Source organism: Megalobrama amblycephala, linkage group LG7, assembly GCF_018812025.1.
Source record: "Megalobrama amblycephala isolate DHTTF-2021 linkage group LG7, ASM1881202v1, whole genome shotgun sequence".
NCBI classification, from domain to species: Eukaryota; Metazoa; Chordata; class Actinopteri; order Cypriniformes; family Xenocyprididae; genus Megalobrama; species Megalobrama amblycephala.
In genome coordinates, this window is record NC_063050.1 from 34,811,230 (window position 1) to 34,839,173 (window position 27,944).

Below are 27,944 nucleotides of genomic sequence, written 5' to 3' on the forward strand. Positions count from 1 at the left end.
CCATGGTCAGAGCAGAAGAGAAACATCATAAATAAATAATTCACATTCACACTGATCACATCAAAACACACCAGCTTGGTCACTCAAACTAATCTGAATATTTAATATTTTGATGTACTGACAATGACTGGCCCTTCCCCAGTATTTTTTCATGACTATGACAGGGTTTGTGTACAGACTCAAGTCTTTTACTGAGTTTATGGGAAATCAGGTGCGCAGTTTATGACCCTTTTTGACCTCTACCATATTTATGGCTTCAGTAAAAAAAAAAGTGTGTGGTGATATGCAGTTTCCTCTGCTGTCCACACATACTCTCTGCATTACAGTCACCAGGGAACAAACATGAGCGGAAAAGTCTAAGGTCCTCCTTCTCTTCCTATACTGGCTCAAATAAAACCTTCATCGCACCGTCTTGAAGAGGTCATTCAATCGGACTAGACCAAAAACTGTTGATCATGTTTAAAATACCTGATAATTATTGTACCGCATAGAAGAAGAGAAGAAGAGGAAAACAGATATTGTGGAGTACGTTGCTTGTGGTTATTCGTCAAGGGCCATCATTTAGGACAGTGCAATCAAAAGACAGAGAAAAAGAAATATACAGTGTGATAGAGATCCTTTGTGAGTACAGTATGTCTGATGTAATCTATGTCTAAACAAAATTTTTGATTAACTGGTGAGATATAACATATCGGTAAATGTTATGCCGTTAATTTTTTTCATACTATCCATGAATTTAATCCAAAAATATATAAAATATGAATTTATCTCTTCTATAATGAGAATTTTATTATTATTTTTATTTAAGACATAACGTCAAAAATGTCAGGGTGACACAACTGTCCTGATATCATAGTGAAGAAAAAAGAAGCCTCTTTTAAAGAAAGAAATTATTGCAAAGAAAACCTTATTAATTAATTCCACATATTTGTTTATTAATATTTATGAGGGGGAACTGCTTTACTGCTTAATATATAAAAAACAAGGTTATGTAGACAACATAAAAGAAAAATAATACAAATTATATCATAGAAAAGACCCCTGTAGACACTTACTTACTTTCAAAGTCAATAATTCTTAAATGATCAAGAAGCCTAACTCTTAAAATATTAGATCTGACCTATTTATAACAAGGCATTTCTAGTTTAGATTGTGAAATATCATGGTGATATTGGAAATATCATCTCCACAAAAAATGCTACAGTATTTATTAATTAATGATAATAGTATAGTAACTCATGATACTTTTTAGCATGTAAAAAAAATATATATTATTAAGAAGTGTACACTCTTAATTTTTTTTTCAAGGTGTAAGGAACATTTTATTTTAAGGTGACGTAGTTACATTGTAATTCATTAAGTACTGAGTAATATTAATTAACTACATGTACTTACTATAGAGTTATGGTTAGGGTTAGAGTTTGGTTTAGGGTTAGTTACTTGTAATTATGCATAATTTACTGTTATTACTATAGCAAGTACATGTAGTATTGTGTAACTACATCACCTTAAAATAAAGTGTTACCAATGTTTTTACTTGATGGACAGAACCCATGACAATTTTTTATTCAAAAGAGTACATACTTTAGCATAGACAATCTTATGTCATTGATCCGAGTTTCAATATTAAAAACTCTTGTCCTGTGCAACTGAAAAAGCATGAAATAACTTAATATAAAAATGTATGGGAGGTCGGCAAGTGGTCTTCAAGAGGTGATAGCAGTGACCTTTTTGCTGGCTAATACTCAGCCAGTACCCTGGATTTTAATCCAGTGAATTCTCTTGACATTGTCAGCCATTTTACATGCAATTCTTCCCATCACACATGCTCCAACAAACAGGCCAACACTAATTGCTGGTATTGACTTTTGTCAACTCACCCATTAATATCTGTTTGTCTTGGAGTCACAGCAGAGTTAAAAAAAAAAAAAAAAAAAAAAAAAAAAAAAAAATTAATTCTAACCACAATGTCTCAAAACTGCATGCCATGTCAAGTTAACTTAAAAAATCTGTTAGGAAAACACTGTATCAGATTCGTAGTCATTTTGTACTGTGACAAAACGTAAGACTAGTTGTTCTTGTGATACATTGTGAAGGGAAATCTCTCAAAGCAGTAATTCCTCCCCATATGAACTCCCTTCTCTGGGCCATGTTTTCTCTTCATCCTCACCCTATGCCTCCCTTGGTCCTCTCAGGTTAGGTTACAACAGCAGGAATGAGGGAGTGCAAGTGGTAACACGAGGTACCATTGGGAGCGATGGCCCTCCTGTCAGTGCTGTGCAGATAACAGGTCCATACCCCCACCACAACCCCCTTTCAAAATGCTCCAGCCCTCCTCAGGAACTTGCCAAAAGCAAACACCTACTCACTGTCTCAAACACACTTGAACACTCTCACGCATAGTAAACACACACACACACACACACACACACACACACACACAGAGAGAGAGAGAGACTCTCAGAAGGGGAGGGAAAGAGAAGGCAGACCAGAATCGTCTGTTCCTCTGTTTCTCTCCTCCTCCCTACATGTGTCTTGTCAAATTTTCTTCAGCTATTGTCGCAGGGTATGTGTTTTTTCTTAAAAGTCACAGTTTAAAGAGAGTGAAATCCCTCTTAGTGACTGCCACAATCTATTAGCCTCAACTCCTACTTTTTTGTTCAACCACCATTTGTTCAACCAAGTGTTTTCATGTCTCTCTCTCTCCCATTTGAAGAGCTCAGTCAAAGGCTTCCTCGGCCGCTCTCCTGAGGCCCAGACAAGGACCTTTGACACTCTTGTGGCAATAAAACATTCATGCGACTTGGTATCTGAACACAATGCAATTTCCCTGGTTTAACCTGAAAGGAATGCACTAGTCACAACAGACTACATCATACTGCCATTAGGCCCTGCCAAGGAACTGCTTTTCTGGCTCTGCTTGGCTGCCTTTGACGGGAAAAGCACAGAAAAAAAATGGTGAAACAGAGAAAGAGACACACAAAGCCCCATACATGCTGAGTTTGCACAGGGGCCATTTCTGACTTCCTCCGGTGACTGTCTCCACCTACTGTCACACACATAACACACATTCACACACACATACGCAACATTTATAGAGAGATGCTCACTATTCACTCCCGTACACTGATCTAGGGATTTCCAAGTCCAAGTGACCCTTTGGCTGACCTCAACACCTCACAATCCTGTAATGCATGTATCTTTTCAACAGTCACCACCTCATCTATTTCCCACCTCCATGCACAGACACTGCACACACTCAAATACATACATTCTCATGTAAAAAAACACACTTTTTTTGTCGTTGTATTAGCAGTGGTCTCTCTTGGTTACTTTTTAATGATGATGATAATAATAATAATAATATTAATAATATAATCAAGAAATTGTACAACTGAAAGAAAAGTGTTTTTCAGGCTGCTTTTGGAGAGTACCTCTTTCCTGAATGGTGTTTCTCTATTAGTGCTATCAGGCTCTAGATTGGTGCTTTATTGAGTGTTTTATAAGAGCTGTGGACAGAGCAAGCGGGCATCAACATTTCAGAGTCTAATCACACAATACACTGGGGAAACGCTGTGGGGGAGGAGGGTCAGTCTCCCACTGAAGAAAGAGAAGAACGTGAAACAAAAAGAAAGAGAGAGAGATATAGAAGACAAAACAACTAATGCCAGCAAGCACTAGGTACTGTGTATGCATGTACTGTATATATGTGTATGTGTGCAGAGGACAGCAGATGGAGGGTATTTAGGCTAAGTTCACATCCAAAAACAAACTGTCTCCCACACACACAATCTCTACATCTACAGTGAGTGGTGGGTTACCAGAACATCTGCACCTCTTGGAAAAGGTGTGAACATGGTCAAGACAGTGTAGCTTTTGACAGAAAAGAAATACATCTGATATGTCATATCATACATTATTAGCACAGAGACATCTGCTGTGCACTGTAAAAAGTTTTAACCTGCAGTTGTTACCTTAAAGAACAATTTATACCTGATTTAGCCTAACCAATGATTTGATTTCAGTTCAGTGATTTCAAATAACATATTTGACATGCAAAAATAAAAGCGGATTCAACTTTAGCACAGTCATGTGAAAATTTATTTTTTCTAATACCTAATGATTTATATTTTTTTAATAACTGTTTTGGACTTGGACATCATAAAGTGCTGCAGATAATCACATTCATAAATTTGTAAAAAAACAAAACAAAACAAAAAAACAACTCCATGTCTTAATTACTTAACAATTCTGAACTGCAAAAAGCCTTCTTGTGCTTGTAGAATTTGTAATTAAAACATGTAAACTCATAATTTTCCAAGACCTACAACTTGTAACCACATGGCTGCTGTACCACCTGACCACTGCAGATTTAAGGTATGTTCCACTTGACGTGGAGCTGCACAGACCGATCAGTGAACTATCACTTTCAAGAGTTCACACTTACATATAATTATACAGAGTAATGATTATGCGTATTTGGCATGCTATCCAGGGGGAGGGCTCCGAGCTCAGAATTTGGCCCAAACTCAGAGTACTCCCCCCAGTTGTGATAGGAATAGTTAGAACTAGAAGTGAGGAGATGGGGTGGTGGAGGTATGCTGATAAACTGTCAACGAACAGAGGTAAGTCTGCTGAATATATACCTTTTATTGTTAATTAACTGAATACGCTCCTCTCGTGTTAATTATATGGATGTAACGATCGGCTGAAAATCAATGAAAATATGTTACGATTCAAGTCGGTTGAGATGGTAAATGAATCGTGCAACATGTTCTCCAACAAATACGCCTATATAGGTCATTTATCACTTCCCTGAAATACAACCCATAGGAGCATTTACTAAAGTTGCACCCCTATCGACATCAGGACACTTTCATTTTAAATCATGAAATACGACCCATAGGAGCGTTTGCTAAAGTTGTGCCACTATCGACAACAGGACACTTTCATTTTAATGCATTGTTCCCTTTTATCTGGATCATATTTCGGGTTTCATGTAGCTCAATTGGCAGAGCATTGCAATATATAACAATATGCAATCATGTGATCATGCGATCGTGGGTTCGTGGGTTCGATCCCAGGGAATGTATGTGCTCATAAAGTGTATATGCACTATAAATGTGTGGTGTGGTGTAGTTGTTATTAAAAAATGAGTTTTGCTAAATGGAAATAGGACAAATGGTGTAGGAAAGTGGTTCCCAAACCTGTCCTGGAGTACCCCCAGCCCTGCACATTTTATATGTTTCCCTCATTTATCACACCTGATTCAACTCATGTGCTCATTAGTTGAGACAGCAAGACCTGAAATGGGTGTGTCAGAAACAGGGAGACATACAAAATGCGCAGGGCTGGGGGTACTCCAGGACAGGTTTAGGAACCACTGGTGTAGGACATTGCAATTAAATGAACACGCATTTTGATTGGTCACGACAGTCATGCGTCATTTCATGTAACACGACACTGTCATTATTTTTACACCAGCTAGAGGGCGCACATTTTAAAACATAAATATAGGTCGTAATAGGGTGCTTGAAAAACGACCTATAGGGTCGTGATACACATTTAAACAGCAGTGATGCTGTCACGAGAGCAGTGAGTATGTCGATGGTCAAGCATAGCATTAAGAATTAGAATAACTGTAATGTGGCGATTCGGTGTGGAGATCTAAATCAGAGAAAATAATAGGTTCAGGTTGGTGGTGGTGGGTGGATGATTTATTTTTAACAGTGGATTTGGGTGATGTTGGCGTGCATCCTTTAACGCGCAAGTCTGCTGCTTTTGATGGGGACCCCTTCACATAATTTTGCTTAGGGCCCCCAGAAGTGTAGGACCGGCACTGAATATACCACTACTTTTAGGAAAATGGTTATGCTGAATGCCACATGACACAAGTCATATTCAGAGTCCGATCCACGCTTGGACTTTGCCACAAGCTGAGGGGCTGACAGGAAGCAAACCCCACCACCAACTCCAAATTTTCAGATTATGCCCTGCCAGTAACTCATCAGCAAAGATCTATGCTGTGGCCTGTGTGTATACAATAATAATATTTGAACGCAGTTGTGAACTGGGCTGAACTGAGCTCATGGTAAATCTATTGCCACTGTGTGTGGCCTGACAAAGTCTGGATATGACTCAGCCACTCTCTCCAAGGGAACCTTGAGAATTGCTTATGGAACACTTTGGCTACCTAATAAAAATGTGGACTCTCAGAGCAGCCAAAATCCTATTCTGACTGACTACAGCTCGCAGTCAATGTCAGACACAGCTGGGAGACGCAGATTCCACTAGATCCTGGCATAACAGATACTGGCAGGGTTTACGCTGAGTTAGTCTTAATTATTCCCCCAGTTTCATCCCATTACTGTAGAGGGAGTTTAAAGGGAAGAACTCCATCTAAATTTGATGGACTCAACATGGTCATGTACTACAATACACAAGTTTTTTTTTTTTTCTCCCCAAGAGATTGCGTAAGTGTTTGTGTGGGTGTGGTTGTGTGTCATCAAGACAGGGAGAAGCTATGTTTGCTATGGGTCACAGCTGAGGTGTGTCTGCAATATGTGTGTGTGTAAGAGAGAGAATTAACAAGAGTTAAAGAAAGAGCGTGTGTGGCCCGACAGAGAGAGAGAGAGAGAGAGAGAGAGAGCGAGAGAGAGAGCAAAAGAGGGGCTGAGGGGAAATGGGAAAGAGTTGTTAAGGAGAAAATGAGCCCACGGCAGCACAACAGTGAGCGGGCGGTGGCAGCTGGCGTACTGTGCTAATTCAGCACTTTAACAAATCAATGCCACTTGACAAGTACTTTCCCAACATCACATTCAGAAAGCCTCTCTGTGTGCATGTTTGGATGTACACACAAATCTTTCTATAAGAGTTTTAGTGTTTTAGCAGTAGCTAATTCTGTCATTATTTCCTCACCCTCAAGTCAGTCCAAACCTGTGTGCTGTAATTTTCTAAAGACAAAGAGAAATTTTAAAGAATGTACCTCTTTTCCCTACCATGGCATCTCCTTTTATTTTCTCCTTCTTTCTAGTCTACAGCTCTTTTGACTGAAATCAAGGACAAAAGAAGTGAAATGGGGTCATTCCAAAGGAGGCATGAGGTTGTGATTGTCTGTCTATCATGCGTTTTTGTCCTTTATTATTATTTTTATGTATGTAGTTGTTTGATTGTTTGCAACATTTTTGTGTCCCATCTGATTTAACATTCTTTTCATTCATTCATTCATGTTGGTTTATAACTTAAAAGTATAATCTTATTCATTCATTCATTCATTCATTCATTCATTCATTTATTTCTGTTAATGTGAATGGGAGCCTACCCCCTGAGTGTGTACCTCAACTCCCATCAGCAGCTGCAGGCACTAATAACACACACAAGACCTTTATCAATACTCTTATGTATTCAATTTCAAAACAAGAACATGTTCACTCTTGTATGTGTGATCAGAGAACGTATCTCATGCTGTTTCCTTCTAGTAACAAATGTAGCCAGAGGCCTTTTTCAGGTCTAAGACACGTTGGGCTGTATGAATTAGTTGTTTGCTGAAATTCAAAAATGCATTAACATTTATTCTACACAGCCAGAGAAAGACCATATAGTGCACCTTTAAAGAATTAGTTCACTTTAAAATGAAAATTACCCAAAGATTTACTCACCCTCAAGCAATCCTAGGTGTATATGACTTTTCTGATGAACACAATCGGAGTTATATTAATAAATATCCTGACACATCCAAGCTTTATACTGTCAGTGAACGGGACCAATGAGTATGAAGCTGATGAAAGTGCATCCATCCATCATAAACGTACTCCACATGGCTCCGGGGGATTAATATAGGCCTTCTGAAGTGATGTGTTTGTGTAAGAAAAATATCCATATTTAACAAGTTATAAAGTAAAATATCAAGCTTTGCAGACTGCCTTACGTATTTAACTTATAAACAAAGTGTAACGTCTCTCAAAACTCTTACACTACATCCTATGCCTTCCGTATTCAATGCAACATCAGTTACACTTTTTTCATAAGTTGAAAGAAGGCCTTTATTAACCCCCTGGAGCTGTGTGGAGCACGTTTATGATGGATGGATGCATTTTCTTGAGGTTCATACTTGTTGGTCCCATTCACTGTAATTATAAAGCTTGGATGTGTCAGGATATTTATTAATATAACTCCAATTGTGTTCATCAGAAAGAAGAAAGTCATATACACCTAGGATGGCTTGAGGGTGAGTAAATCTTGGGGTAATTTTCATTTTAAAGTAAACTAATCCTTTAAAAAAAAAAAAAAAAAAAAAAAAAAAGCAGGCCTCTGCTTCACAATGATGATAATAAAACCATTAAGATGAACTGTCCGTCTTAAAAGAATATATAAGGGGCATTAAAATGCATCCTTTTACTATCTATACAAGTACACTGGCCTATAGGAATAAGTTTGGGTAATGGAACATTAGCTTAAAATTTAATTAGAAATAGGTACTTACATGTGTCTCCTCTAGAATTACAATTTTCAAAGAAATTTAATTTTAAAATTTCATAGCTCTGTACTGTATGCCAACAATTGTATAATGTACTTGTTTTTATTCTCCTATTTAAATTAATTTCAATTAAGTCTCCTCAGCTATTAATTTTATCCAAAATCCAGATTTTTTTAAAGATTTAAATTTAAAATATTGTCTTGTGGTACATAAAGCTCGCATCTCCATATTTCGCCTTTTTTTTCATAAATAATTACTACTGGTCACACTTTACATCTGTCTGTGGGTTTTGCAAATATTTAACCAATGAAAAGTATTAAAAAGAGCTTGTAACTAAAACCCCAACTCCACTGGCTCCTCAAACTCCTCAAAAAACCTCAAAACTCCTCAATTTTGAATGAAGTGCTGCACACATTTTTAACTGTTTATGCTTGTTTGCAATGCAAGCATTAATAAAGTACTGGTTGTTTGAATAAGTACAACATTTTCTTTACTCAAGAAATACTATATATACATATATAAAGGCTAATGTTTTATGTGTTTGAGGAGCGGAGAAGAGTGTATTAGTTTAGCATTTGCCATCAAGTTATAGCCAATACTGTCGTAAATAGCCTGTGTGTAGATGAAAAGATGAAGCATTATAAGATTAAAAAAAAAGACATAGACTGGTCAAGAACTTCATATGATTTTGGTAAAATGTTAATAATAAGTTATAACACATGCAAGTTTATGATAAAGCCACAATGTCAACTTTGACAACACAATGTTTAAATATTTCAAAAATACGGGGGGGAATCAAATGAAATGGTACACAACACAAATGAAAACACACCCTTTGTGTCACAGAATTCCTTTACTTCTCAAGTCATTTGTCTAGACTTAGGGACAAGTCAGCAAAGTTGTACCCCAGACAGAGAGAAAGATAGAAAGAGTCCATCCTCAATCCTCCCTACTGCCCGTGAGGTGATTACACTCGTCTTTTCCCCAAAGTAAACCGCCCATTCTTATCGCTGCAGTACAGTTAATCCTGCCTCTCTGTCCCTCAGGGGTGTCAGAGAGGTGGGGAGGGGAAATGCTGGAAGGAGAACACATTTGCCACTTGTCTATGACACATAATACCCGAGGTCCTTCAGGCAATCAACTTTTACCTCGCATGTATTTGCTCATCTGAAGACCCCTGCCAGCTCAACTGCTAGTAAAAGGGGGAGGGCGGGGGGAGGGGTCACAGGAGAGACAACCTAAATTAACACTTGACATTCAATACGGTCAGGGCCTTAATTGGCCAGAGCCTTCCTTAGAAAGCAATTTTCTATTCCCCAAACTACCTCAGGAGTGTCGTGCATGAAATGAGGTTGAGGGGGAGTATGTATGCGTCTGTGTGCACACGTATTCATGGCACAATGGACACAGCGTGTTTGGTGGCCTGATGGTCCCTTCCTCACTCTAATGAGAGAAGATCAAATATTGGTACGCGATCTAAGTTGAACTGGGTCGGGAGCTCCCACCCCCTCTGACAAACTCACACACACACACACACACACACAGCTCCCATGCTTGCTTTTTTATTCTTTGTGAGTTATGACAATTGTCTGGTGACCACAAAATGCCAGAAGCAACCTCTGGGCACTTTATTTTATGTGCTCACTCTTCTCTAAACAACACACACATGCACACACCCACACGAACACAGACAGACGTGCATAGTGTCTTTTCAGCCCTCACTTCACAGAGGATACCGTTACCGGTGATGCTATTAACGCTTTCAACCTGAAAGGAATTACCCTTCCTTTAGCTGATCAGACAGCATTTTAAACTTTTAAATGCATCCTCTATCTGTAATCCCCTCTTTGCCATGGGTATTATCAATTGACTTTAAGACCAGATAATGTTCTTCTCCCACACATATGCTCCTGGAAATAGAGTTTCACTTCACATGATTATAATCCCCACTCCTTGAATCGTGTAATATTTGTTGAATGGGTGAAAATCAATAGTGCTGAAATAACAGAAGGCTTGCCTACTGCTAACTGCCCATGTACATCTCAGGCAATGTGAGACGGATTTATCAGCACGGGTCGATGCGATGCGAAGCGCATCCCACTCCCTAAGCAATTTGGGATTCACATGCTAGACTATCCTAATATATTGCATATTTAAATATTCTTTTTGATTTCACTGGTCACTTGCAAAAACAGCCCGAATCCTCTTTTGCGCTTGAAACGGAGGCATTATGAACGTTTCCACTCTGCTACAGTCAGAAGCTCATGATAAGGACAGGGAACTCTGACCCCTTTGGTTGCCTAGATACACTGGCCACTTCATTTGGAGTCTATCACAAGAGCAAATGAGTTTGTTTGAGCTTTAATTGACACCATGGATTGGAGAGAAGGAAGAGCAGTACCGCTCAATATATGACAATAAACCCACAGTAAATCACATCTGCTGTGCATCTGGGAACATGCTCTGTGGCATTTTGTGCATTTTATGGCATTTGATTATATAACATGCACACTTTTATATGCTCAGAAAAATAAAATAATATATTTTTTTTGCAGCTTGTGAATTTATCATAAAATGAAACCCTTAAATCCTCATAAAAATCATGCAATTGCTACATATGTGTTCTACTACTAAATCACCAAATGAACGAAATAAACTAATTTAGCAGACATGAATTTTACATACACACATTCGTAAACTTTCTAATGTACGGTATGTGTGTGGGGTGGAGTGGTGCTGAGATATGCCTCATGAATGTCCAGCCTGTGTGTTTCCACGATCTGAGCAGCATCAGTTCCAAGCAAAGCAAAAAAAAAAAAAAAAAAAATAAATAAAAAATAAAAATCTTTTCCCTCAAGCCTAGAGCTACAACATACACTCACACACAAGATTTTGATATAAAATACGCCTTGATTGCAGTTGTGGTTGATGACAGCACAAGCCCGCATATAAACAATCACACACACACACACACACACTTGAATGTCAACCTTTTGTACAACTGCTGGTCATAATTTATTGGGTTAAATGCAGAAAACCCACATAAAACAAAGGCATTGCACAGTTAATCTAACTTTTGAAATATTTGATGCATGCAGGAAAAGATCAAACAAATGTATGCATGCTCAGTAAATCTCTTTTGATACAGAACATTGTAGTGGTTGGGGGGGGGGGGTGCTTTTTGTTTTATTTCTATAAATCATAGACCTCAGACTGTGTTTGCATTGTACATAAAAAAATTATAATTCTTAAAAAAATCAAATGTCATTTTCAAATATTTTTAAGCTGCACAAGATCAATCAAACTGTTCTATATAAAGTAAAATTAAAATTAATTATTAACTGAAAATAATTTATTGCATAAATGGATTAATTTAAAATATTTGTACGGAAAACGTTATCATTGTCACTCCATGGAATGGAATATATATAATATATTAATATTTTATATATATATTTAGAAATTAACTTTACATCTGGCATTAGTCTTTAGGAACTAAAATCTGAGAATACACAAAGTATTTTCAATCCAACAGCTAGAAAAGCATTTTTTCTTTGCATCAGTATTGCCATTTTTATATGACTTGGACTGAGTGCTTTACTTCCCCATGCTCAACAACACCAGTGTAGTGTCACTAATGAGGAAAACCACTGTGAGCAACTGAAATTACTGTCATTATCTGCGGACATATGTAACTATAACAGTAATAATGGTGGAAGGTAGTAATAATAATAATAATAATAATGGTAAATCAGCCACAACATTAGATAAAATTATGGTGACACAGTCAAACCACACAGCAAAATTGAAAATGAGAGACTCTTTCCTGCAAAAGGGGAGTGTGATTTTCTTGTCTGTGTTTTGTTGATGGGAGAAATTGCCCTCTTAGCTGTTTAAGATGAGGTAGACTAACAGCTTAAAAATAGCGGCCTCTGAATGTGCCAGTGGCATTGGCAACAATCCAGCAAAGAAGAAGAAGAAGAAGAAGAAGGAAAAAAAAACAGGAAGCAAAGAAACAGAAGTCATGCCCTCATTTCATGGCCCATGTTCCCATTACATTGTCATCAATATGCAGAGTTTTTCCAAATATTGTATCCTTACCTATTGCTCATTGTCCAAAAACAGTTGCGTAACATTTTTTGTGTATGGTTCGTGTCTTTGGAAGTTGCAGTTGAAGTTTCCTAAAATTTTGCCTGAATAATATCTGATGTTTATAATATCGGAGGTGCATAAGGGGAAAAAAATATGTGAACCCTTTGAATTTATCTGGATTTCTGCATAAATTTGCTAAAATGATTTTCATATCCTTAAGCACACCATCTTAACAATTTCTGTACAGACAGGAAATGAGTATTTGCAACAATCAATCAGTGGAGGTGCTGATATTTGATTGGTTTTACATCACCACAAGGCTCTCACACCTGTTAAATGTGTTAAAAGTGATAATAAAATCAAGTGAGAGTCTGAAGAGCATAATTTTTCAGGATCTCAGGTGTTGAAAGTTGAAATGTGAGACTGACTGCAGCATCCCAGAGTTAAAGTTGAAGCCCAGCATTAAAGTGAAAACGCTCAGCAGGCTTTGGGGTCTGACTGTCTGATTTGAATGACCTTTACGGAAGGGCAGGTGTTTTCTGAAATGGACGTGGCATAACTCCGCATCAGTGAAGGTCTCAGAGGACTTGATAACTGACTCCAGTGATTCTAACTGACTCTTGTTAGAGCAAATCATAATGGAACCTCTTACCGGCATTCCGGGACTAAGGCTTTCAGGCACAGACTGCAACGGCGGCAGTACTAAGGTTAGAAGGAAATCTGAAAATTGTCTCTGTTGATCTGATGTTTTTTTTGTTGTTGTTGTTTTTGTTTTGTTTTGTTTTTATACAGTACTGAGAATTAAGTATGTGCAGTAAAATCAAGATCAAGCTTAATCTCTGTATATGGATTCCAATTTTTGATTTATGTAATAAATTGCATACACAGGTCTTTATATCATTTAATGTAAGATGACTAAAAATCGTATAACCTTTTTATCAGTTTCAATGTATTCATAAAACGTATAAAAAAAAACTGCTGTACAGTACATCCCCCCAATCCAAAAAAAAAAGAAAAGAAAAATTTTCACTCTCAACATATTCCTTCTTTGTTTTGAAGCATGTGGTCTCCGCCTCTATGTTCAAAACGCAGCCATCTTTCAACTCCTAAACTAGGTTATGATACCTCTCCACTTTCTTAAATAATTTAGAAACTGAGATCAAGTCTTAACACTTATGAACATTTATGCATATTCTTTATTGTACCAAGAAAAAGATTCTTAAATTCTTAGAAATTTGCCACAGGTCTTCATGTTGTTCTGTTAAATAGGTATGTAAAAAAAAATCTACAGCTGCATTTTATTTACATATATTCACAACAAATGTAACTGCAAGTTTTGTGTAACATAAGCGATTTTCTCTTTTTGTAGAGTATTTAAAAGCATGAATAAATAAAATGTTTATGTAAATTTCTGAGAGACTGACTTTATATTTACATGGAGGTAGTACATGTCTCATATCTGGCAACACTGTCCCTCAGGTCTCGCCTATCAGATCTCTCTGTCTCTAGCTGAGGTCTGAGAGGCCTCTCTCTCTTTCTCTCAGATCTCTGAGGTCTGAAGGGCAGCTGGTGCATTCTGATTGTGTCAGGCGCTCGGGGAACTAACAAGACGCAGAATGATGGTAATGTCCCCTCATTACCGCCACGCCGGGGGTGGTGACATCCTGACTCTAAGACTATTGAAACAGCAGTTTCCCTTTTAACCAGGACTTCCCTTCTGTTCAGAAAAAAGGGGGCGGGGGAAAATTCCAGGTCTAAAAAATAGAAAAACTTTTCAGAGCATTGACTAGCTTGACAAGGACCAAACATACACTGTAAAAAAATATTTTCATGATTTGTTATCACATTTTTTCTTTTGTCAAATCAACTTAGATAATTAATGTGGTTCAGATAACATAATATTTTGAGTTTCTGTTGATTAAATCAATCGCCTTCATTGTACTAACTCACTTTTTTAATTTCAATGAACTCAAAATTTTAAGGCAACCAGATAACTTTTTTTTTTTTAAGTTAAACCAACAATTCTTTTTTACAGTGTACACTGAACAATATGGAAGCATCTAAATTAACTGGTTAATTATTTTTGGTCATACAACTGGTCAAAAATATTATTTAATACCGCAGAACATTAACTTATAATTATGTATTAAATCAGTTAGAAATAGCTCTTTAAAGGTAACAATTGCAGGTTAACCGTTTTTATAGAGTACTATAACATAAGTGAAACTATTATAAACTTATAAATAAACTTCATAAAATGAAGCAAATATAGATGTCTGCTTCATTACAATCCCTCAGTAGAGGTTAACAAGTTGTTTTACATTCACTACTTCACATATGAATTATGCTTACATAAAAGAGGAAATCAGTGCAAAATGTTGTCACTATTTAAAATAATTATGAATTCTTGTGATTCAAGTATTCACTAGTTTTTGATCTAATAGTTTCAAGTGTCTTATTGTCAAGTCAACAATTTAATCTACATTTATCCACGGGAAAGCATGGCTACCTTTCAACGCTTGTCGCCCTGATAAGAGCAGAGCAGATGGTCTCACATTTTTATCGTGTCCATGTCCATGGCATTGACCCCGTCGGGGTGTCGCCACGGAGAGCGCAACATCACCTCTTTTCTCCTGCGCAACGCTGGAGACAGTATTGCTCCGTTTTCTGACACTCCAGAAATATATTCCAGAATGAACATGTGAGTGGCCGTGTCGCCCCTGAGGACAGACAGAGAGCAGAGAAGAGGCACTGCACGAGCATGTGAGTGATGTGCCCAGTGTCAGCTATTGATCATAGCCCAAGGAACACACAGATCTCAAACACCTACTCATATCCACTCATCGCTCGAGAGAATAAAGGAAAGATAGCAACCAAATCTTTAGTGAGGCTGAATGAAAATCTTAACTGGATCGATTTGTGTGCTTTTCAGTGAGGGACCTTGGGGGTGGGGGGTGGAGGGGTGCTTGTCCCTGTTGTGAAGTGCTGATGAATCTGCCTCCAAACTGGCTGCAAGCCAGTATCACAGAAGAGTGAATTTCTCTACTCTCCAGGGACCATTTCCCCTTCCCCAAAAACAACCCGCTTATGAACCACACTTTCACTCGCTCCCTCTCTTCATCTTGCACTTCCTCTCTTTGCTTTTAAATATTAAAGATTAACAAAAAATAAATAATAATAATAATAATAATAAATAAATAAATCAAATTTGAGGATAAATACATTTTAAAATAACTAAAATTTGGGTTTTAAACTGGTAAAATATCTCAATTTAAGAAAAATATCTTTATTGCGAAGAATGTTGAAAATGATAACAGGGTGTAGTGATATTTCTCATGAGCATTTTAGTTTAATATTCTAACAATGCTTTGTAAACAGTGAAATGTAGGGAATTAAATTATGAATATTAAAACTAATTTAACACAGAAACCGCTACAAACAACATGTTTATTAAAAGCCATAACTGTAGCATATTGATTAATATACTAATTATGTAATCACTTAGATGGAATGAGAAATACTGAATAGCTTTTTTCAGGGTAAAAAAACAAAAAACATAATAGTTCCAACAAATCGTATTGACAGTAGGGATGTAGGCAGAGGTGTAGGCAGCACAATAACTGGCAAGTATCGCTTATGTACGGGCATGACAAACACACATTCACACACATTCCAAAAGTACAGAACTCTCATATCCAGTCGCCAAACATCTCTCAGCCTTTTCTCTATCATCTACTCATCACCTCTACATGCACCTTTTTGTAACTCTTGACTTCCACAATAAAACAAGCCAGCAAGCACTCTCGCTTTACAACAAAAACAGAGAAAAAGTTTACCACTCTGTCTCTGATCCTCTCCCCACCCTCTCTGCTTCCTCCACATTCCAGTTTCTCCTTGAAAATATTAAGAGGCTGTCTGTCGGGGAAAGCGAGAGGAATTAGGAAAGAAAGCATCCCTGAGCCAGGTGAGATTACTCCCTTCAACTGAGTCCATTACTTAACAGGGTCAGTAGTTAGAGGAGCCAGATCCGTTCAGCACAAAGACCCCTGAACCAGCAGCTTCTCTTCTGTATAGTGGCGCTCTCGGTGAGCTGACTCCACAGATGGTCTTTCAAATTAAACTCCCCCCTTTAGTTGTTGTTTTACACAATACAACACTCTACTTATTTATTTTCCAACATGTTGTATATGTTCAACTTGCCTTGGCTTTGACAATGACCCTGCGACAGGCACCTTCCTGTCACCAAAGGTTGAAACAGTCACGCTTCCTGTGACTGCTCCATCTTAGTCAGCACTAGCTGCACCGATCGTGTTGGCACTGCCCTGGGCTCTGCTCTATCTGCCGAGAAAAGATGGTGGGTGTCTCCCTAACCACATATCCTTTTTCACTCTCCTCTCCTCTCCTCCACTCCACCCTTCTCTTTCTCTCAACCAAGGCCAGCCAAGAGTCGTTTCATCTCGCACCCACACACACATGCAGCACAGAGAGGGAAAAAAGGAAAACAGACACTTCACCATAATCACATGTACACACGCTCCTGTACACACACGCACGCATACACCTGATTCAAAAAGAAAGAAAGAAAGAAAGAAAGAAAGAAAGAAAGAAATATGCACGGATATGCAACAAATATAGCTACATGATCAGTAGCCTACAGAAGACCGCAAAATGAACTGAAAAAAAAAACTAAAAGAAAAATGTCATAAATGTCGTTCCAAAGTTTGAAAGGGGTCTCTTTTTATTCGTTTATTTATTACATTACAGAAGATAATTAATAAATGAATAAATAAATAAGAGTCACCATAAACCGCATAAAACTAATTATTGTTGTAGGATGTTTTCCTGTGTTCAGTTTTCAGATCTCAAAATACACGAGGACGTACCATATAAATGTTCTCTAACATTTACAATAGCAAATATATTAAATGAAAGCAGCTGTATAATCGGAAGAATCAAACACAATCGGGCTTTTTTTTAAAGGCTGTTTTTAATTATTCTCAATATAAGTCTCTGTTTAACAGTCATGTCGCACCCGCAACCGGTAGATTTTTAGTTTTTACATCTTGCAGTCAAGGTCTAAAAATTTTAAAATTCAATATTCACTATTTATGATTAAAGAAATTATACAATGACAGTAGGCCTATGTTACGTCTTGGTGTGGCGATTCAATTAATTTGCAAATAAGACTGTCGTTTTCAGCAAATCGTTTTGCGGAAAATCTGCTATTTTCAGCGTCATTCGTTTTCAAATTATTATTAGTATTAGTATTAGTATTAGTATTAAACAATAGGACACCAGTAACAAAAAAATATGGTATTTATCGTTGCAGTTGTATTTAATCGAAAATGTCTCAAAGGTTTTTATGTAAAATCATCTAATATAATATAAACTAATTTTACATTTATATTTATAAAACAAAAAAAACAAAAAACAAAAAACAATGGCATTCATGGAATGTACATCGGAGAAAATAACAAGTGGTTCAAGCAGAGAGGATGCTGAGAAGCCTCAGAGAGAGTGATGAAGTTCGCCTGCACCACAGCATCTCAGAGCTTTCACGGGAGATCTGATCAGATTCAGCACCTGAAAAGGGTTGACGATGTGAACTGATCACAGCCTTGTTTCAGCACCGCGTGTCAAAAGAATCACATCAAATCAAAAGCGTTTAAGTGCTCGTTCATAGTGCAGCCGATCAGTCGAGAATGAGCAATTAGAACCCATTAATAACCAATCCCACATTAACAAATAGGCAACTGCATAAAATAAACCCTAGCACGGGCATCCAGAATATTTGCTCATGTGGGTTTAATATTAATATTGACCATTGAAATGCACAGGTGTATTCTACCTTTAATTAAAAAAAAAAAAAAAAAATATCGGATCGGATATTAATTGATGATTAAGATGTCGTGATCTTCTTGTTAACAGTAGCCTACAGATAAAGCTGAAATTAATTTAGGACGCAGAAATGTAGGTTAAATTACACGCTCGAAAAAGCTTGCAGCCGCTCTTTGGAAAATATATTTGAAAAAAATATACATACACACACATACACACATATATATACACATTTGGAAAAATACATATTTGGGAGGTAAAAAAACTTATTTCATGCGCATTGCATTTTAAAAGAAATATCAGTTGCTAACTAATTTCTTGCCATCTGTGAGAGCCGCGTCCTATTTTATTACTGATTATGAGCAGGAGTAGAATATTATTTTTTGACATTTCTCTATAATCTTTCTTTGAGAATCATAACTCAAAAAGAATTGAATCCACAACATTTACATTATGATACTTGTTTAAGCAGCACAACTGCATCTGAAGCTGAGACAATGTTGTTCTGACAAAATAATTGATAGCAGCCAGATTACACTGTCATTAATGTTCATTACACACGATACTCTCTTAATAAAATAATTATATCCAACGATTATTGAATGATTTAAAGTCGAATTCAAACAAACTGCATTTGACTTATGTCACTTATATTGTATGCCAAGGATAAACTGTTTAAACACTCAAACACACGTGTTTAACAAACGTTCAAAGGCGCGTCATTAAAAGAATGCAAAACACTCCAATTTGGAGAATTTTACATAGTTGCTAAAAGCGTAAGGTCCATTCAGAATGTCCTTTAACTTGTCAAGAACCCTTTCATGCTCATAGTGTTTTCGTGAAGGATTGAAGCGCAGGATTGATTCCACCTGCGCCGGAGCCCCGATGCGCGGAACAGCGCAGCGCGCGTCTGATCAGCAGCATTCCAATCTTTATTCTCACTCAGATTTAACATTTCTAAGTCAACTAGAACCGCGCAGAGTGAAACCTTTCAATATTAAATCACATAAAATTATTTAGAGAAATATATATTTTAATCTAAATGAAAAAAAAAAATGTAATGTAAAATAAATACAAACTGGTTATTCATATTTTATTTACGGTGTTCATTTTTTAACCGATACGCATCTCAGTGTTGCAAATAAAGAGAGCTGATCGAGTAAAAAAAAAAAAAAAGTTCGTGAGGAATCTGGAAAGATATGTGGATGGACCCTCATTGTTGGCCAAAGGGAGTCCAGGGGCCTGCACTCGTATCAGCGTGTGCATGGCACAGAGAAACCAGCCCTTATGATTAATGTTCTGCTCACCATCTCTCCCTTCACAGACCCCGATCCCCCTCCCATAAACATTCTGTCCTGATAAAAGCATTCAGCACAGGAACTTTACAACAACTACACACAATGTTATAGAGCTGTAGATATTAGGGAATCTGATGTACTTTTACAAGTTGATGATGTTAAGAACTCCAGAAACAAACAGATGAAGTCAATTAGATGTGTGCCACAGACTGATCTAAAAAGGGTCACAAAAACAAAACCTCCCAGTACGCATATTCACTAATGCAATTAATAATCCTCGTTTCTCTTCAGCACTCAGAAACTTTAAAACGAAGGCTGCAATTTGTGACAACATTAGCCACTAAACCACTAAACCAAGAAGTGAAGCAAAACATAGTTTACACAGTAGCAAACGTTAAAATCACTGACACCAACCGAAACATTTTTTTTTTTACATATTCACATTCATACGCAAAATAAAAAAAAAATGAAAATCATGCTTACGCTCAAACACACACTTTAACAGCTGTACAGAGATGAAGCAGACATAGTGACACACTGAGCGAGAGGGACAGCATCCCACTGACCTGCTGGGACATTCTGAAAAGGAGGTTGTTGTCAGTGCTCTGCTGTGTCCATGTCCCCATGAAGCCCGGCTCGGCGCTGGCCGGTCTGGTGCTGAACTGCATGGAGCTTTCTCCTTCTCCTCCTCCTCCCCCTGCACCGCTGCTGCTGCTCCTGCTGCTGGCTCTGGCCGTGGACTCGCGTGCCCTCTCTCGATCTTGTTCTCTCCACACCACACCGCCTCTCACATCCAACTCTGTCTCCTCAGACTGCCGGCAGAGAAGAGGGGGAAGGGGGGTGGACGGGGAGCCGGAGAGAAAAGTACGAGAAGGTGGAGGTTCAAAGAGGCAAAGGGTGACTGCTCTGTTCTTTTTTTCTCTTCTGTCCTATTCTTGCTCTCTTTTTTTCTGTCTTTCTTACTTTCTTTCTTTTCGTTTTCTCTCTCTCTTTGCTATCTTCTCTTGAGAGAGGGGTGAAAGTGGAGGGTCTTGCCTGCCAGTAGCAGGAAGAGTGTGTTGAGTTAATTCAGGAGCAGGGCTGCACAATGCATATTTCCTCTGGGGCATGTGGTGGTAGAGGGCAGGATGAGCGGAGTGTCGGAGGTAAGGAGGGAGGAAGAGAGGGATGGGGGTGTGAATTGAAGTGAAGTGAAGGAAGGAGAGAAAAAAGGGGGGATGGCAGAAAAATGGAGGAGGAGATGGTGAAGGAGAGGAGTAGTTTTTTTTTTGTCTGCATCCCCCCCCCCCACACACACACACACTTTTTTTTTTTTTTTTTTCCCGAAACGTCAGTCAAGCTGTGTATGGGCTGTCCTCCAAACATACACGGACATATACACATACATACATTCCAAACAGAAATCAATCGTCAAGCAAACTCAGTCACCCGTAACCTGCCCTTTGAACCCCTCCTCGTACACCTCTACATGCACAAAAACACCACTTTTTTTTTTGTTCTAATACACTCTACGCTCTTGTAATCAACTATTTTATCACTGTAATAGTTCTCTTAAAAAGTTTCACTCAAAAAGAAAACAACCAAAATGACTTTAAAACTATTTTTCTAAGAGCAGAAGACAAATCGTCCCTCCCTTCTCCCCAAAAGGTGCCCTTTCTCACCAGCGTGTCCAGCGTGGTTTTCCTCCCAGCTGTGTGGAGATCAGGTGTTGGAGTGTGTCAGTTCCAGAGCAGCCCCTCCTCACTCTCTCTCTTTCTCTTTCTCCTTCCCTCTCTTTCTTTCTTCAGGCCCCTTCTCGCCTTCAGAGATGCCTGTCCTCTGTTTCCAGACTAACTCCAGCTAGCGCTGTGTCAGTGTGCATGTGCGTGCAGCCGTGAGTACATGTGTGTTGTTGTGAGGTAGAGCATGTGTGTGTCGGGCCGCAGCACGTCTGAGTTAACTGCTCCTCTCTTCTTGCTGGCACTCAATGACACGGCTCTCTCTCTCCTCCACTGATCTGCTTTCCCACTGAGAGGAGAGAGAGAGAGAGAGCAGGAGGGGAAAGGGTTGTCCCTGTCTTATTACCAGCTCTCCATGCCTGATGCTTCTTCACTCCAGACCTCAGTGGGATTGAGCCACTCTCTAATACATGCACTCACTCACACACACACACACACACACACACACACACACACACACACACACACACACACACACACACACACACACACACACACACACACACACACACACACAGAGAGAGAGAGAAAACTGGCCCATCCACACAACTATTCCAAGCAAATAATGCATTTGTCAATACAATTGGACAAGCTCCAACTTCTATAATAACCTTAATGCTAAACGAAAAGACGTTTCTGAGCCTTTCAATTGCACTTTATTTATTTTTATTTATTTCGGTTTTACTCTTGACAGCCGGTAAACACAGAGACAATGTGTAAAAATGCTTTAAAAAATATTAATAACTAAACAATTATTTCTAATATGCATTGTGTCTTCAGGTTTACTTTCACACTAGCTGGAATTAAAGCAGAATGTGTCACTAAAACAACACTAGAGCCAGGTATTTTAAGGTGGGCACACAACCATTTGATTTTATTACAAAGTCTGATTCCTTTGTCTGTTTTTTCTCTCCCCTTGTATTAAACAGCTCTAGCTAATGGTTCTATGCAATCATTCCCCCACCCCACCACCACCCCCAACTCCCCCTGTGAATGCGTGCACACACACACCGTCTTGTGGAGTAGTGCGGCAGAGCACATAATCATACATACTCTCCCACTCACAAACACACACACACACACACACACACACACACACACACACACACACACACACACACACACACACACACACACACACACACACAGGGAAACCTCGAGTGGATGCTTTCAGATTTTAATTAAGAAAAAAATGAGGAAGAGGCTCCATTTTTGCCAAATTGGTCCCCGCAGCAGACAGTCTCACAAAGGTGGGGAAGAGAAAGAAAGCCCTAACATATGCACTTACAATAAGTGGCGGCATCTCTCTCTCATTGTACATGCCAAAACATTTTACATGAGAAATGTGTTGTGTAATGAAGCTATTTTTTGTTATTATTACGTGTTTTTCCTCGTACTTTTTATCCTCCAGCACTTCTCCTCACGTCAGCTGTTAAAATTATAGTCTTTGACAATGCGAGTATGTCTGAAGAAGATGTCACCGTGATCTCCCTTCTATGAGACAGAAAGAAAGGGAATTAACTTTTCTCCCTTTTCGCTACATTAAATGGCTTCTGGTATATGTAGAAAGCCACTTGAAATTTTGTGGCAATTTGAAGGAGACAGCTGTTACTGTCCGTTAAAAGCCTCTGTACAGCACTAATGACAGCTCTGGCTAACCTTTACCTGAGTAATCTGCACAGCATTTTGTCTGATCAAATCTAGTGTCGTCTTCTTCTTCTTTTATTTGGATTGAATGAAAAAGGCAAGAGGAATGGTGGCAGCCGCAATGAGAACTTAATATGCTGTATTGTTTCTTTTCCTCACCCCCTCTCCCTCTCTTTCTCTCTCTCTCTCTCTCTCTCTCTGTCTCAAGCATGAAGTGCCTCCGCAGTAACCAAAGATGTAAAGACTGTACATCTTTACAAGCAAATTGACACTAATGAGAGATGCTTAGAGCCCATTGTCACACACTTGTCCCCTCCATTTCATCTGTTCTCTTAGACTTTTTCTTGCTCAGTTCTAAATTGCCAAGAACTGTTGTTTCTGAAAACAGCACAGGCATTAATGTGTAGTAAGCATGCCTTTTAAAAAACATTAAAAAAAAAATCTACCATTTGTATCGTCAATAACTAAAAATCCCAATAAATTTTTTCTTAATTTAGTCTCTATGGTCACATCTCCCATCTCAATTCTCTTCCCCTCTTCAGTTCTCTTTCTCTCTTGAATGTGCTGGTCTCTTGATTTTTCAAGTGCTACCAAGTGTTTCAAGTCAAGCTGGCAGCTCAGCTTCTGACCTCCCTATTAATAGTTGTTATTTGTGAGAGGTTTGAGAGGACTCTGCCAATATCCCTTTGCCTTTTTGCTTGCCGTCCCCATCCTTTTCTTTCAGTTTGTCCGGTCCTCATTTTCTCTCTCTGGGGTAAGTGTGAGCTCAGATCCTGTCAGTGGCAGCAGCAGTAGCGGTAGTCAAGGAAAGCAGAGAGCCACAGTAATGGACTCCTTTATTAAAACTATTATTCTGCAAGACTTCAAATTCCCCCAAGACTAGGGCCATGTCGAAGCTGATATAATTAACTAGAGGCTCAGCTACGGATCAATTACCAGACAAGCAAGTGATAGCCAAATCAATGAAAGATCATCAGCCACATTATCTGTGTTGCAACTCATTAGAGTAAAAGAGAAGAGAGCATGCTGGGAGTCCTGGGGCTGTGGCACTGCGGCAGCACAGAGGGCATTGACTTTTTCTTAGTGACCTATGTCGGTTTTTGCTTTGGTGTCTGTGACAGTTTTACAGATGTCTTAAAAGGTGTCTTTAATTCTCAAGGGTCCTCCATATGGTTTTCAAGGAAGTAAGAAGTGGTGAAAAGTGGACGTACTGTTTGTTTGCAAATGACTTGACATTGATAATAAACTTTGCCTCCACTGAGGGAAAGCTGGTAAACAACAGAGAGAGAAAAAAATCGTTATCTGACAAGTGAATGGCAAAGTAAACCCTAATTAATTATTCATGAGGTGACATGATGATTTTGTTCCTGTAGAGGATGGTACAAGCAAACTCAAGGTTGTGGGTTTGATACCTAGGGAATTAACTGATAAAATGTATACCTTGAATGCAATGTAAGTCACTTCAGTGAAAACTGTCAACTGCATAAATGTAAATGTAATGATTTTTATGGTGCTGTATTTTATTTTTTAATTATTATTTAAAATGATTTCAATTATTTAGTTTTATTTAATTTGATATTAGATTTTTTTCTTACATTCTCTGTTTTTATTTGTGCAATGTATAATTTAATTGAAATCGATATTGATGTAATCTATGTTAGTTACCTAATACTAATCTTATTTAATGTTCAGCTCAGACATCAAAAATATATATATTTTTTTTTTCTGACAAAATACAGTCTTACATTCTGTATCGTGTTCCAGTTTTTGGCCTGTTTTGGCCAAGATGGAAAGAAAAATTAAGAATAATTGATTTTTTAGAGAATGAGGACAGCAGTTTTCTGTTCACAGGAAGTGAGTGTGAGTCTGAATTGAGTGATTCTAATCTCTCCCCTGCACAATGATGCCTACCTAATGGCTGAGATAAGGTTTTCTCCACGCTTTGGAAAGTCTTCGCTTCTCTGAGCCCCTATTAAAACTAGGGTTCACTTTAAAAACTAGTGCCATTTTCTCATCTCTCTTTTAATCCACAGTGAAAAAGTGTCCAGCTCACTTAAGATGGAGAGGTAAACCTGTTAAATAAACAATGTCTGTGAAGAGATGAGGAGGATGGAGAAAATGCCTTACTTAGCAGCCATCCTGTCTTACACACACATACTGTACACACAAGTGAATGAACGAGTGGGATATTAGTGCACTCTTCATGTGACTTGAAGACAGTGTGTCGATCAGATAGCAGCCAGATAGAACTGTCACTGTTCTGTTCTGCTGGAAGACGCAAAAGGGCCACAAGACATCATAAGACACCATGAATAAACAACCTTTCACTTGTGTAGAGAACGAGAGAGAAAGTGAATGTCCCCTGAACTCAAGAGCCACACGTGATCCAAATGCCATCAATAGTGCAATCACTCAGTATTCCACGTACCATTGTGACCAGCAAGAGCAAAGGACTAAGAGAGAAAGAGAACAGAAACATTCTTATGTTGACCTACTTAAAAGCATGATTAACATTTATCTTTTTAATCACTCATAGAGCATGTGAATATGACATTTTTAAGTGGTTAAATAGAAAATAACCTTTAATCTGCCTCACTTCTACTCATGGTGAACTGCCAATTGCAGTGACTGTATTACCCATTGCCACCCATCACACAATTAGCAGCATTACCGTTGCCCTAGGCTGCGTTTCCCAAAAGCATCGTAAGCCTAAGTAGATGGTAGAACCATTACCACTAACTTATCTTACAATGCTTTCAAGAAACACAGCCCTGGGATGTGTTTCCCGTACAACGGGACATTAATGTGACATTAACTACCATAGTACAATGCATCTTTAGAGAAACAAACTAACTAGTCATGAATGTTACCCAAAGCCTAGTAACATGGTCACACTTCTGTCGTTTGAACCACATTGGTTCAACAATATAAGACTGTCATTACGTGCAGGTGGAGTAATAACTTCTGCTAATTAATCTATTTGAGATCTCTGAGATGCTACTGTAACGAACATGGCACCTAATGACTATACTTCACTGTTTTGTTCCATTTTACGCATTTTACGTGCACATATACTCTTTAAAACCACCACTGATTGTTGACATGTTAAAATATATAGATTGAAATGGATATATATTCAAATAGAATGAAATATATAGAATGTACTGAATGTTAGATTGCTTATTGTGCCCAAGAACATCAACTATTTAAAGGGTTAGTTCACCCAAAAATGAAAATTCTGCCATTAATTACTCACCCTCATTTTGTTTCTCACCCGTAAGACCTTAGTTAATGTTCGGAAAACAAATTAAGATATTTTTTGATAAAATCCAATAGCTCAGTGAGGCCTGTATTGCCAGCAAGATAATTAACACTTTCAGATCATATTTAAAACAGTTGTGACTACAGTGGTTCAACCTTAATGTTATGAAGCGATGAGGATACTTTTTGTGGACCAAAAATTAAATAAATAAATAAAAATAATGACTTTATTCAACAATATCTAGTGATGGGCGATTTCGAAGCACTGCTTTGTAAAGTTTTACAAAGCTTCTTTTTTTTTTTTTTTTTTTTTTGTTATTTCGAATCAGTGGTTCGGAGCGTGTATCAAACTGCCAAAGTCATGTGATTTCAGTAAACTGGGCAAACTTATGTCATAAGTTTTTTGGAATTTCAATGGTTCACCACTGGGGGGCGTGACTTTGGCAGTTTGATACATGCTCCCAACCACTGATTCGAAACAAAAGATTCATAAATCTTTGATAAAGTCTTTTTTTTTTTGGCGCACAAAAAGTATTCTCATCTCTTCATAACATTTAGGTTGAACCACTGTAGTCACATGAACGGTTTTAAATATGTCTTTAGTAGCTTTCTGGGCATCTGAAAGTGTTAATTATCTTGCTCTCACTGAGCCATCGGATTTTATCAAAAAATATCTTAATTTGTTTTCCGAACATGAACTAAGGTCTTACGGGTGTGGAACGACATGAGGATGAGTAATTTATGACAGAATATTCATTTTTTGGGTGAACTAACCCTTTAAGTCCACATGTCATTAAACAAGAAACCATGCTTTGAACCACAGCTCGAGAGCTGTAGCTCCAACCACGCAAGTTTGTGATGCTGTTTGCAAATGTTTGTAGGAATTATGGTTTCAGGAATCTCCAAATCGTTGAACTATGAAAGTAACAATGGAAATTTGTGACCATAGTTGGCTAACAATGCTTTTGGGAAGTACACCCCGGTTGTCTCACATCACCTCTGCTGACTGAGGTGAAGAGCGATGCTTGAACTCCATCAGTGTTAAAAAGAAGGGATTTCCTTGTGTCCACTCTTTTCCTGTCACTTTTTTTTTTATCTGTTTCTTGGCCCCTGACCTCCTCTCAGCTTAGCCTCTCCAGACTCAAACAACTTGCAGAGCATCATCTAGTTTGTAAACCTGTCTATACCGCTGATCCCCAATGTCACTATCTCAAAATAGAATAGAATTGTTAAGGACTGCCTTAATTAGTAAGTGGCCTTTTGAGTTTCATTCTTTGAGTAATTTAATGCAGCATGTTTAGTTTTCTCTGATCTACCATTCCTTTGGATTGTGTATGTATAGAGAGACTGAAAAAGCATATTGTAATTTATAATATATTGTCTTTAATTTTTAATCATTTGAATTGCAAACCAAGGAGATATGTGATTTTTGCACTGCAATGCCTTCTGGTAATTCTTATAACTCACCACATCACTGATCATGTGTCTTCTTAACAACATGCATACCTGTTCCATATCAGCTCATTGTGTAGATATACAGCCTTGGATATTTATGTAGGCTACGCTCATACTGTCAGTCCAAATCAGATTTTTGTGCATACCCGATTGAAATCA

General features: G+C 38.1%; 1 protein-coding gene across 1 annotated transcript in view; it reads right to left on the reverse strand.

The window, feature by feature from the left end:
- bnc2 (basonuclin 2) overlaps positions 1-27,944 on the reverse strand; it is a 234,007-nt gene that overhangs the window by 138,581 nt on the left and 67,482 nt on the right. Inside the window, 1 exon segment of the mRNA XM_048197181.1 lies at positions 20,271-20,516. Within this exon segment, the coding sequence (XP_048053138.1) occupies positions 20,271-20,516 (246 nt within the window).